This window comes from Oncorhynchus gorbuscha, linkage group LG23 (assembly GCF_021184085.1).
Source record: "Oncorhynchus gorbuscha isolate QuinsamMale2020 ecotype Even-year linkage group LG23, OgorEven_v1.0, whole genome shotgun sequence".
Classification (NCBI taxonomy): domain Eukaryota; kingdom Metazoa; phylum Chordata; class Actinopteri; order Salmoniformes; family Salmonidae; genus Oncorhynchus; species Oncorhynchus gorbuscha.
Window position 1 is genome coordinate 54,060,489 of NC_060195.1, and position 13,879 is coordinate 54,074,367.

General features: G+C 43.0%; 1 protein-coding gene across 3 annotated transcripts in view; it reads left to right on the top strand.

The window, feature by feature from the left end:
• Positions 1 to 429: 429 nt before the first annotated feature.
• The window catches only part of si:ch211-246m6.5 (von Willebrand factor D and EGF domain-containing protein), a 48,598-nt gene continuing 35,148 nt past the window's right edge, over positions 430 to 13,879 (top strand). Inside the window, exons 1-9 of one of the 3 annotated variants that reach the window (XM_046324887.1) lie at positions 430 to 842; positions 7,921 to 8,105; positions 8,704 to 8,932; positions 9,128 to 9,193; positions 9,296 to 9,531; positions 11,691 to 11,780; positions 12,007 to 12,148; positions 12,652 to 12,881; positions 13,440 to 13,513. In XM_046324887.1, coding sequence (XP_046180843.1) covers positions 743 to 842; positions 7,921 to 8,105; positions 8,704 to 8,932; positions 9,128 to 9,193; positions 9,296 to 9,531; positions 11,691 to 11,780; positions 12,007 to 12,148; positions 12,652 to 12,881; positions 13,440 to 13,513 — 1,352 coding nt within the window. In that variant the 5' untranslated portion in view covers positions 430 to 742. The remainder of the gene's footprint in view (positions 843 to 7,920; positions 8,106 to 8,703; positions 8,933 to 9,127; positions 9,194 to 9,295; positions 9,532 to 11,690; positions 11,781 to 12,006; positions 12,149 to 12,651; positions 12,882 to 13,439; positions 13,514 to 13,879) is intronic. The other 2 variants (XM_046324886.1, XM_046324885.1) reach the window with 2 other exon arrangements.

Consider the following 13,879-nt stretch of genomic DNA (forward strand, 5'->3'; position numbering starts at 1 on the left):
TCTGCTCACATACGTTTAGGGGATTACAGTGTTATTGGCTGGTCAGTCAGGGTAAGAATAAACAACATAGCAGTAGCATTCTAAATCAGATGGAAAAAGGAGCATGTGGGAATAGTTCCCAGGACTTATGTTAGTTCCCAGAACGAATGTCTAGGCTTTAGCTCAGTGGGCTAAATCCATTTTGAGATCACACCAACAAGCTGGATTCAATTTACATGATTTGAATGATCATTGAGCTAACATCATAAATTTGTAAATTATAATTTTGTATATTATAGTATAACCGTAATAACTTTTCTATTCACGAAAAAAAAAGTGTAGATATCCCACAAACATATGTGAGGCTTTTGTCCCTGTTGGTCAAGGAGGAGTTGAATTTGCCAAAGACTATTGTTACAGTATGGATTCTTCAAGAGGGTCCACCTACACCCCAGGGGGTAGTATGGAGACTTGAAGGCGGGATGTGCTGTCCTCCCTCCCTCCTTGTAAGACTGAGCAACTTGTTGTGTCTTGATTGGAAAAGTTGGTTGAAAAGAAAAGAACGCTCTAAAACTACCCACTGATTCAACCTTTAATACAATCTGAGGAGCCACGGTTCTGAACCGATGCTCCGAAACAACTAAACGATAAATATTTCGTCACTCAAGAACATTTGGAAAACTTTCGAAGATTCTCAAATGGGATCTAACATCTGGGAAAATTTGTGGCATATTTTCCTTCGGTGAAATTGTGAACCGCTACTATGGATTGCGTAGTTTGCAGCCTCTCACAGGCGTCAGTCCCGGGATATCTGCGCATTGTGTTTCTCTGTTTGATGCAGTTGAGAGCGCTTGCCCAGTTAGGTAAGTCGAATAAATCAGAACGTTTTTAAAAAAGTACAGTAAGACGTGAAGGCCTCGACTATTGCCCTTAATAAAAAAAGGAAGATATCACAATTTAGTTTAGCGCACAATTGTTGACTGATGAGAGCTTTGCAGTTTGATTATTTTGTATGATCCAGGGAATATAACAAAGTGTATTGTCAGTGTTTTTTCACTCCTCCAGATACTTTTTAATAACAAAAATGCACAGACAAGGCTTGAGAGGATCAGAACATTTTCCCCAAACTTTTCCATTGTCAGACAGCTGCATCAGATTTAAGGCAGTGTGGTATGGCGGTATGGACCATATGGTAAAAAAGCAGCAGTTTATTGGACACATCCGTAGACAATATAGCAGGGCTGAGAATCATTATAGCCTCACATACAGTTACAGTCTGGATTGCTTTTGGGGGAGGTGGAACAAATGTCTCCCTTGGTACCTAAACCAGCCTTTTTGTTGTTCTACTTATAAATGAAATACTGTTAAACAATCATAGTATAGTATGGCATAGCTCTGTATAGGTCTATGGCAAGTGTTGTGCTTTGACACCTTACTTAATGATGCACTGGACTCTCTCTCTCTCTATTATTATAAGTGATCTAGAAATACAACCAACTGGAGAACTTGGCACTGTGTTGCTTCGGTCTCTTTCTCAACACCTTACAGTAGGCCTATAATGTAAGTTGTATATAATGCATAATACTGTAGGCCTAAGTGTTTTAGAAATGCAAGCTGCTGGAGAACTTGGCACTGTGGCCAGTTGCTGAGGAGGACACAATTAGAGGTTGTGTGGCTGTGTCATTTGGTGTCTAGTTCTAAAGCCGTGCATACCTGTCACTCACCACCAGCCAACAAGTAGATAAGTAGATATGCATAAGGAGTTTTGTCGTGGGCAGCTTTACAGGATTGTAACCATGTTACCAGTAATACAACCTTAAAACAATGTCAATACAGAGTTGTAAATATAGCCTATGTGGGACAGTACAGAACAGACAGCACATACAGTACATGTAATGAATTTCATTTTAAACATATACAATTGTAGACTTGGAGTTGGACGTTTTCTCCCCAACACTGTAAGCACCAAGGCATTTTTTACTCAAAAACGTCTAGTAAATTGAACCCAAAGTAAATTAAAAAATCATTATTGTTAAAATTGTTTGTGCGGTACTGATATTATATTTTTTGACAACAAATGTACTTTTTTTCCCCTAGCACGGGCTATTACAGAGGTAGAGTTTTGTGAATTGTATTTAATATCATGGAGATTAAGTGATTGATGAAACAATCGTATGCCACACATGCTATTTAGTTAGATTTTTTTTACACCCGTTACTGAAATGATTGTTTCAGTTTAAATGGCTTAAGTCGTCTCCTCACACTGTTCCTAACCCTGGCAGTCATAACGAATGCAGTTTGTGGGTGAATAAATATTTTAACTGTTGGATATCTTAACTCTGGCTTGCAGGTAGGGTTGCGAAACTCTGGTAAATTTCAGAGGTTTTCCAGAACTCTGGGTTGGGAGATTCCTGGAAATCCTTCATCCAGGATGTTTTGAAAATCTGGGAATTTTGGGAAAGTTACTGGAATTTTGCAACCCTACTTGCAGGCCTGATGTGAACTATAAACCATGAGTTTCAGGCCACTGTATTAGGGTAAAGAATAAGGCCATATGAGATTTATACTGAGTAGAGTTTAATTATAATGATAACATTTGCCTAGGAACTCACTTGGCTATGTCTCTGTCACTAACAAATACAGTCGTGGGTGGTAACTCTACAATTCACTCAAAAAGGCAAGCCACACTGAGAAATTATACTAGAGAAGTGGCTTTGTGGGGTCATTACTGAAAATGTTCAAGCTGATATAAAAAAGATATAAAAAATTGGCCAATCAGCATTGAGCTGACCTCAACTGTGGATTGTCCTGCTGCAGCAAAATGCCCCCAAGGGAGGCCAGTTTGGATTTGGTTTCACACTCATTTGGACTTGTGGTTTTGACTTAATTCTCTGTACAGGCCAATTATTATAACGGAAGTTCTGATCTAACCATAAATTAACGTATTGTGCCACTGGCCTGAGACGACTGAAGTTCAATATAGTGTGGCAAAAAAGTATTTAGTCAGCCACCAATTGTGTAAGTTCTCCCACTTAAAAAGATGAGAGAGGCCTGTAATTTTCATCATAGGTACACTTCAATGACAGACAAAATTAGAAAAAAATCCAGAAAATTACATTGTAGGATTTTAAAATTAATTTATTTGCAAATTATTGTGGAAAATAAGTATTTGGTCACCTACAAACAAGCAGGATTTCTGGCTCTCACAGACCTGTAACTTCTTCTTTATTAAGAGGCACCTCTGTCCTCCACTCGTTACCTGTATTAATGGCACCTGTTTGAACTTGTTATCAGTATAAAAGACACCTGTCCACAACCTCAAACAGTCACACTCCAAACTCCACTGTGGCCAAGACCAAAGAGCTGTCAAAGGACACCAGAAACAAAATTGTAGACCTGCACCAGGCTTGGAAGACTGAATCTGCAATAGGTAAGCAGCTTGGTTTGAAGAAATCAACTGTGGGAGCAATTATTAGGAAATGGAAGACATACAAGACCACTAATAATCTCCCTCGATCTGGGGCTCCACGCAAGATCTCACCCCGTGGGGTCAAAATGATCACAAGAACAGTGAGCAAAAATCCCAAACCACACGGAGGGACCTAGTGAATGACCTGCAGAGAGCTGGGACCAAACAAACAAAGCCTACCATCAGTAACACACTACGCCGCAAGGGACTCTAATCCTGCAGTGCCAGATGTGTCCCTCTGCTTAAGCCAGTACATGTCCAGGCCCGTCTGAAGTTTGCTAGAGAGCATTTGGATGATCCAGAAGAAGATTGGGAGAATGTCATATGGTCAGATGAAACCAAAATAGAACATTTTGGTAAAAACTCAACTCGTCGTGTTTGGAGGACAAAGAATGCTGAGTTGCATCCAAAGAACACCATACCTACCGTGAAGCATGAGGGTGGAAACATCATGCTTTGGGGCTGTTTTTCTGCAAAGGTACCAGGACGACTGATCCGTGTAAAGGAAAGAATGAATGGGACCATGTATCGTGAGATTTTGAGTGAAAACCTCCTTCCATCAGCAAGGGCATTGGAGATGAAACGTGGCTGGGTCTTTCAGCATGACAATGATCCCAAACACACCTCCCGGGCAACGAAGGAGTGGCTTCGTAAGAAGCATTTCAAGGTGCTGGAGTGGCCTAGCCAGTCTCCAGATCTCAACCCAATAGAAAATCTTTGGAGGGAGTTGAAAGTCTGTGTTGCCCAGCAACAGCCCCAAAACATCACTGCTCTAGAGGAGATCTGCATGGAGGAATGGGCCAAAATACCAGCAACAGTGTGTGAAAACCTTGTGAAGACTTACAGAAAACGTTTGACCTCTGTCATTGCCAACAAAGGGTATATAACAAATTATTGAGATAAACTTTTGTTATTGACCAAATACTCATTTTCCACCATAATTTGCAAATAAATTCATTAAAAATCCTACAATGTGATTTTCTGGATTTATTTTCTCGTTTTGTCTGTCATAGTTAAAAAGTGTACCTATGATGAAAGTTACAGGCCTCTCTCATCTTTTTAAGTGGGAGAACTTGCACAATTGGTGCCTGACTAAATACTTTTTTGCCCCACTGTATATTAAAGGGATACTTTGGGATTTTGGCAATGAGGCCCTTTATATACTTCCTTAGAGTTAGATGAACTTGTAAATACCATTAAATTGTCTCTGTGTCAAGTACGAAGGAAATTAGATATAGTTTCGCAAGCCAAAGCTAACTAGCATGAGTGCAATGACTGGATGTCTATGTGTATCTGCTAGCAGATACCATAGACTTATGTGTATCTGCTAGCAGATACCATAGACTTCCAGTAATTATGCTAACGCTAGTTAGCAATTGCACTACCGCAAGTCAGCAACTTCCTTCAAACTGCCTGTACGCAGAGACATAAGAAATGGTATCCACAAGTTCATCTTACTCTGGGGAAGTTAATAAAGGGCCTCATTGCCAAAATTCTGAAGTATCCTTTTAAGTGCAACGGGTTTACTCAAAGGTTTTGAGTAATTGGGTTATACAGTGCAGGAGACTAGTAGTTATACCATTAGGGAAAGTAAGCACTAGTTCCTTGGTGTTTCTCCTCTCCCACATCCAATTTGCTCCTTCAGCAGAGTTGTCACAACAAATAAATCAAAGAATGGGCCCTGACCCTTCAGTTCACCACAGCACGGCGTGTGTGTTGGTGAGTGCGCACATGTGTGCGTTTGCCTGTATGTGTGTGTGCATTTGTGCATGTGTGTGTGTAGCCAGAATGTTAAACCACTAAACAACTGCCCTGAGAATGGACTCTGATGGCCATCTCTTCATGAGACAACAAAGCATTCTTTCACTAGCAGCACCATGGTTGGGGTCATAGGTCAGATCATGATGGGGAGCCTGTTGTTGTGTGTCACCCACTCTGTGTCTAAAATGGCACCCTATTCTCTATATAATGCACTTGTCTGTAGGGCTCTGGTCAAAAGTATTGCACTATGTAGGGAAAAGGGTGCCATTTTAGATGAAGTCTTAGCTTTTGTGTTATAGCTTTTCAACCTCTGCCATATTGTAGATTCAGAGCTATTTATCTAATAGAACTCAAAGGGTATTCTTTAATGGAAGCTTCTCTATTGTCAAACATGTAAAGTGTGGTGTACCGCAGGGCAGCTCTCTAGGCCCTCTTTTCTATTTTTGCCAATGACCTGCCACTGGTATTAAACAAAGCATGTGTATCCATGTATGATGATGATTCAACCATATATACATCACCAACCACAGCTAATGAAGTCACGGAAACCCTTAACAAAGAGTTGCAGTCTGTTTTGGAATGGGTGGCCAGTAATAAACTGGTCCTGAACATCTCTAAAACTAAGAGCATTGTATTTGGTACAAATTATTCCTTAAGTTCTAGACCTCAGCTTAATCTGGTAATGAATACTGTGGCTTTTGAACAAGTTGAGGAGACCAAATTAGTTGGCATTATCGTAGATTGTAAAGTGTCATGGTCAAAACATATAGATTTAATGGTTACAAAGATGGGGAGATGTCTGTCCGTAATAAAGAGGTGATCCAATTTTTGACAACACACTCCAAAAAGCAAGTTCTGCAGCCTCTAGTTTTGTCTAATCTTGATTATTGTCCAGTCATGTGGTCCAGTGCTTCAAGGAAAGACCTAGTTAAGCTGCAACTGGCACAGAAGAGAGCGGCACGTTTTTCTCTTCATTGTGATCAGAGGGCTGATATAAATACTATGCATGCCAGTCTCTCTTAGCTAAGAGTTGAGAAGAGACTGACTGCATTACTTCATTTCATAAGAAACGTTAATGTGTTGGAAATCCCAAACTTTTTGCACAGTCAACTTACACACAGCTCTGACACATACACTTACTCTACCAGACATGCCACTAGGTCTTTTCCCAGTCCCCAAACAAATTCAAGTACAGTATTATATAGAGCCCTTATTGCATGGAACTTCCTTCCATCTCATATTGCTCAAATAAACAGCAAACCTGGTTTAAAAAAACAGATAAAGCAACACCTCATGACACAACGCCTCTCCCATATTTGACCTAGATAGTTTGTGTGTATGTATTGATATGTAGGCTGCAGTACATGTGCCTTTAAAAAAGATATATGTGGTTCTATCCTTGAGCTGTCTATTGATGTCCTGTATTATGTCATGTTTCATGTCATGTTTTGTGTGGACCCCAGGAAGAGTAGCTGCTACTTTTGCAATATCTAATGGGGATCCTAATAAAATACCAAATTCCATCCAACCAAGTTACTCCATACAGCAGGGGTGTCTAACTCATTTTGCCACATTCAGTCTTCAACAAAGGTCCGGAGGGCCGCACTGAAAATGTGTATTTATATTTCTTTGCCGTCCAAATGTGTTGTATTTACAAATCCTCTATCTCTCTGCATACACACACCTTGTCTGGAAGCTTTACACCTCGTCTGTGTCTGTGTCTAGGAACTAATTCTCTCCAAGCACTAAGGTCAAAGGTTTTCCAAACAGCCATGTTTTCCAGAGGAGAGGAAAGGAGAGGCTGTTGCTGTTGGGTAAACCTAGTCAAATTGGCCTTTAACAGAGTTTACAGCGCGGTAGGGAGGTAACCTCATAAATAGTCTCTAGGGAACTCTCACCCCAGGACAAACCTTCATCATTAGCCCAGGGGGGCAGACTGTTGCCGGATCCAACTGATGCGAAATATGTAACGTCATTTGGGGGTACTGTAAGAAATGTGCTACATGCCATGTTTTGTGATTGATCATTCAACATAAATGTCATAATATGGTCACCTAGGTAGGATTTCCAAAGTATGCTCTTCATTAGGTAGAAACGCAGTAAGGCCTTCCTATTCCTCTGTCATAGCTCTGACTGAAGTCCTAGTCGTTTTGACCCATTTTCAATTTACAGACAGGGAAGTGTGATATTGGTGCAGGTTCTTTGACACTTGAATGGACATAGGATGTGAGAGGTCTGACTTTAAAGTCATTTTCTCTCCATTTTTAGCCTTCAGCTGAGAGCTATGTTCAGAACCTGTCATGGATCGCTGGCTTTATTGTCTAACCCTCCAGGGCTGAGTTTAGAAAGGAGGGGAATTAGGTAAATGAATGTGTGTTATTTTTACCTGTTTGAATATACCCTCCTCATCTCTCCCTCTAAACGTTACAGTAAATTAACTCTAGTTCAACCCTTTAAGGAACTGACTGAAGTTATAGAGCCACTGGGATGACATATTTTGCTACCTTTTTTTGGTACCATGCCCTGCTCACTCCCTCCAACCCTCCCTTCCTCCATCCCTCCCTCCCTTCCTCCCTCCACAGTCCAGGTTGACATCACAGTAACTACCCAGAAAGACTCCTATATTCCAAATACGTTCATCTTTTAAAAAAAAATGTATCCTGTGAATGTAACGTCTTTTCTTACTAACTTTGCCCTTCTGCCTCCCCCAGCTCCAGAGTGCTACCCGGGAGGCTACCGCATGTTGAGAAACCCGTATCGCAGCGTGGACTTTGACTCCAGTGACCTGCAGAACACTGCTATACAGGACCTGATCTGTGATCACTCCCTCTCCCCAGGATGGTACCGCTTCAGCATTAACAACAAGCCTGCAGAGATGCCTACCAGCTGTGTGGAAGTAAGCTAAAGCTGTTAAACCATGCCGTCTTGCCCCTAGTGTGTAAAGTGGTTCCACCAGGCTCCATTTTAGGGCCTCTTTTATTTACCATTCACATAAATGATACAGGAAAAACTATGATTAACTCTTCACAGTGCAAGGGATTTTCATTAATTACGTTGTCCAGTACAGGAGATAATGTACTTAATCAAGTGGTTTTCTTGATGGAACATGTTGTGCATCCAATATTTAAAGCGTGGTGTATTATGAGAATTATAAAGATTATTCTTTATAAACATCCCAACTGTAGTTACCAATGCAAGGCATGAATTACACGGTTCATTCCCATGTTAATGAGTTCATACAACTGATCTCATTCAATACAGCTGTGTTTGGTTTTTGCTTTTTGCAGTTTTTTTTTACAGTGAAAAGTTGAGTGTAAACTGTATAATGAGTAGCTACAGAACAGGTGGAAGCTTTTTCACAAAGCATCTCAAAGTAGGAATGCTGATCTAGGATCAGGTCCCCCCTCATACCCATTACAATTTAAAAGGCCAAACTGATCCTCGATCAGCACTTACTCTGAGATGCTTTGTCATTGTCATTGTCTTCTCTCCAGATGAACAGATGTGGCACCCAGGCGCCTGTGTGGCTGTCTCTCACTGATAGCTCCTTGCCCCGCCCAGGGGAGGTCCGCCAGCTCTCGGCCTGTGCCACCTGGCAGTTCTTCCACGGGAGCACCAAGGACTGCTGCCTCTTCCGCATCCCCATCTCAGTACGCAACTGTGGGGAGTTTCTCCTGTACTACCTGCAGCCCACCCAGGGGTGTATGGGATATTGTGCCAAAGGTGAATTAGAATGACAGAATCACTGTCAGTTTGGTGTGAATGGATGTATGGGTGACTGCTTCGCTGGAATTTGGAATTTGTTATTAGCCTTAAGATATGTCTGCTGCTCTATTTGTTCACTCTGGTCTAAAGCCTTTAAGTACATAGTGGAACTGACGAAATAAAAAAAAATAACGGTATTTTTCTTGTTTTTAGTCATATCAGAATTTGGACCTAAATTATGTGCCCCGGGTGAGGTGGAAGTCAATGGGCAATGCAAAGGTAAACAACCACAACAAGCTCAAATAAATATTATTCACATTTATTCTTTATTTAAATCATGTCTGGGTGGTCCATGATATCAGCGTCTTGTTCATCCCTCAGCAAGTCTCCCTGCATTATCCTACAAGCCTGTGATCATCCCAGAGCTGGTGGGCAGCAGTGTGCACCTGCGATGCACCTTCAGTGGGGTGAAGACCTCGGGACTCCCCTTGGGCTATCTGGTGGTCTGGGCCCGACACCTGGCATCCAATATGAAGGTGGAGATCAGGAAAGATTCTATCATGGAGACCTTCTCATTGGTGGAGATGGACGGAGTCCACTTCAGACTGGGGGAGACGGTAATAATGCCTACCAGACGTGTGTATGTGGATGTGTGTGTGTTACGTGCGTGCGTGTGTTTGAGCTTACATGCATGCGTTTGTGTGATGGGGGTTGACCATCTTTGGTGGCTTAACCAATGGATGGATCCTGTTGACCTCTTGACCTTTATGACTGGGGTTCAACATGTAGAAAAAAAAGAATAGAAGAAGGTGTGTCAGATTGTCAGGGAAGAGAAAGGAGGTCAGGAAGGGTAGAGGAATACATCAGACTCAGATTAGGGTTGGTCTTTTAATTGTTGCGAGGACTCTTTCACATGATTCCCATCAAATGCTTTCTTTGCAATTGGTGTGTGGCATTGAGGCTCTTCTTCTAACGCAGATATTAGATATCTTCAACCTGTCCCTGTCACAGGCTGTAGTCACCACTTGCTTCAAGGAGACCAGCATAGTCCCATTTCCCAAGAAAGTCATTTGGCATGTCATCTTGGTTATCGCCCTGTCACAGTCACCCCTGTAATCGTAAAGTGCTTCGAAAGGCTGGTCATGGCCCACGTCAAGGCCAGCATGCCAGGCACACTGGACCCACTCCAATTTGCCTACCGCTCCAACAGATACACGGAAGATGCCATTTCCATCACTATTCATGCAGCCCCAAGGTATCTGCACTTGAGGAACACCTAAAGTATGTAAGAATGCTGTTCAGTGACTACAGTTCAGCATTCACCACTATTGTTCCCTCCAAGTTCATCACCAAGCTCAGAGCCCTTGGTCTGGACACTACCCTCTGCAACTGGGTCCTGGACTTCCTGAAAGGCAGTCCACAGGCTGTGAGGATTGGCAACAACACCTCCACCACACTGACTCTAACACTGGGGCCCCCCAAGGGTGTGTCCTCAGCCCTCTGCTACACTCCCTGTTCACCCATGACGCCATGGCTTTGCATGATCCCAATTCCATCATTAAGTTTGCTGATGACACCACGGTTGTAGGCCTGAAAACCAACAACGACGAGTCAACCTCTAGATAGGAGGTAAGTGACCTGGCATTGTGGTGCCAGGAAAACAACCTCTCCCTCAACGGCAGCAAAACCTCAACGGCAGCAAAAAAGTAGTTGATTGTTTACTTTAGAAAGCAGAGGGAACATGCCCTATCCACATCAACGGGACTGCAGTAGAGAGAGTCAGCATTTTTAAGTTCCTCAGTGTCCACACCACAGATGAATTCACATGGACCAACAACATCACCACTGTTGTCAAGAGGGTGCAACAGCGCCTCTACTTCCTAAGGCGGCTTAAGAAATTTGGCCCGTGCAGGAGTGTTGTGTCGCACAGGAGGAAGACATTGAATAGGACCACCGCAAGCACACACCTTTGCCTCACACTGGTGCCAACTCCAAAGGGTTCAGACTCCTGACCTCCAACTGTTATCCTACACACACATCACAACTGCTGCTACCAATAGTTATTGACTATTGTTAATACTGCACTATTTAAACAGTTGCCCCCAAATCCACCCCTCCCCAATAAACGTGTAAATATTGGACTATAAATTGTGCCTTCCTGTATTATACTTATGCTTAAATGTTTATTCCATTTACTTTATGTTCGTATTCTTATATTTTCTTATTTCTTATTGTTGTTGCATTGTCAAGAAGGAACCTGCAAGTAAGCATTTCATTGGACAGTGTAATACCATGTGTATCCTGTATACGACTAATACAACTTGAAACTTCAGATAGCAATGACTGTATTAGCCATTGGAAGCCACGTGTGGATGGATACAACGTGCGATGCTCGTTGTGTGTATCCATGACAAGCTGTGCAGTACAAAGCAGGCCTGGCCTCACTCATCAGGCTCTGTTCCACACATGCTGATGTCACAGCTGGGCTAGATCAGGGGTGACTACTTTACTGAGGATGGAGTTAAACACACAACGGCTCCAGCCCTAGCACACTGCTCATGTAGCCTACAAGCCACATGGCTCAGTGAAATGTTTGGATGAATTACACAGGCAAGCCAACACAAATTAGAAAGACCATTTTTATGGCCTTGTGCTTTTTTGAAGGGAAAATATTGGTGTTTCATTTGTGTCATAGATAGCTTTGTCACTGACTTGCCAGGTGAACACTTGATAGTAGCTACTTGTGTCATTCTTAACGTAGGATTATTTTTTACAGTTCTCCTGCAGTGTTTCCACGTTACTGGGTAACGCCAGCCGGACACAATCTCTGGCCAAAGAGAGTGAGAGCTTCTACGCTGGAATTAAGGTAAACCGTCATGACTGATGCAATTTACTAAAACCCTCATCGTTCTGAATGTGTTTGAAGCTGGGATGGTTGTTGGTTGACCTCTAAATTGTGTATAATCCATTGTTGAGCATTAAACTCCTCCTGAACTGCATCGCGTGCTGTAAAATAAATTAACATTGAGCCCAGTCTGTCCAGGAATCTGTGTCTGTACTCTCGCTCCCTCTCTCTCTCTCTTTGCCTGCAGTTTGTTCCAGATGTGCTGCACATTGCGGAGGACGGAAGAGAGCATGCTGTAACCATCCACAGTACAGTGCCTATCCCTTGTTACGGGACAGAGCATGGCCGACCATGTGGAGTCACTCTCACTCTGAGTGTCCGTGACTCAGGTGAGAATTAGAATAGCCTAATTTACATGACCATGCCGTCTCTGTGTTTGTTTTACTTTCTTTCTTTTATTTCACCTTTATTTAACTAGGCAATTCAGTTAAGAACAAGTTCTTATTTACAATGACAGCCAAGCCTGGCCAAATCCTAACCCGGACGACGCTGGGGCCACTTGTGCTCTGCCCTATGGGACTCCCAATCACGGCCTGTTGTTATATAGCCTGGAATCAAACCAGGGTCTGTAGTGACGCCTCTAGCACTGAGATGCAGTGCCTTTCGACCACTCGGGAGCCCCACTGTGTGAGCCAGTGCTTACTGTACTAGTGCCAGAGGGGTTTAAAACCAAAAGACTCAACATGTGATTAATTCCTGTTTGTTTACACCCATCCAATCCTTTCTCAGATCTAGGGGCTAGGGGTTGATTTCATATTCAGGCTATCTGTCTTGCAGCTCTGTGGGGGTATTTACTAACCAGACACTGTTATGTGTCCTGTTGCCCTCCCAGACAGCCTGGATCCCAGCGTGGAGGCCCCCAACATGGCCCTGTCTACCTGCCAGGTGGAGCTGCAGCCTACTGCAGCCTGCAGCCGGAGACAGGGGTGTGCCTGGGCCAGCCTCACCCTCACCGCCGTCACAGACTTCACCCGCGACGGCAACCGCCCCAGCCTACTCAGCGCCACGCCACGCTCTGACGCACCGCGCCTCTGGAGGGGATACAGCCCCACACCTCTCAAGGTCCGACCGGGAGACCCATAGAAATATAATTAGAACACATTACAACACTACAATGGAATTAGAACTTTGGAATACTATAGCCCCACTCCACTCAAGGTCCGAGAGAGAGATAATGTAGCTGTAAGCCTCGGAACAGCTGCTTATAACACTAACAGAACTGCAGTAAATGTCTGCATGACATAGCGCCACAGTGTTTACATGGTTAAAGAGAAGACTGTTATGAACCAACGACAAATCACTCACACTGCTTTTCTACGTGGGCTTCCACTCTTTCCTTTAAACTAAGTCTTAGCATTACTCATGTCGCAAAACCCGTTGTGTCCTGCTAAACCTCTCGACTTCCCCTTTGTTTTGTCATCATTCAGTCATGCAGTCAGGCTAGCCACATCTGTGTTTAGTGTTTTAAGCCAGTGAGACATGAAAGCATTTCGGCCTGTTTTTCAGACACTAACGCACACGCACACGCACACGCACATGAAAGCCCTGTGCTGTTGCAGACACTTTAATCAGCACGACCAGAGTGGGTCACGCTAAGCTTTGTTCCTCATACCTCTGCAGGTCACAGTTCAAGATGTTCCCACTGCAAGCTGCTACTCTCTGACTGATCCACACATCATTACGTTGGATGGCAGGTAGGTAACTGGGGCATTGGTGGTTAGCATGCTGTGTCCTCTGTTGCTCAGTTGGCAGAGCATGTCGCTTGTTAGATTCCCAGGACCACCCATTTTGTAAATCACTTTAGATTTACGATTTATGTCACTTTGGATAAAAGCATCTGATAAATGGCATATATTATTATTATATATTCGTGTGTTTACATACAGACTTGGAGACTTCACACCCCCCCCCCATAGACCTTCTTGTACATTGAAATGCAGTGTGTTTCAGAAATTTTCTCATTTTCTATGCACTTTCCCCCACATTACCTTGTTTTGGCCGATTTTAATGATCAAGAAGAGCTATTTAAATCACCACTCCACCTCCTGCTAACTGATTAA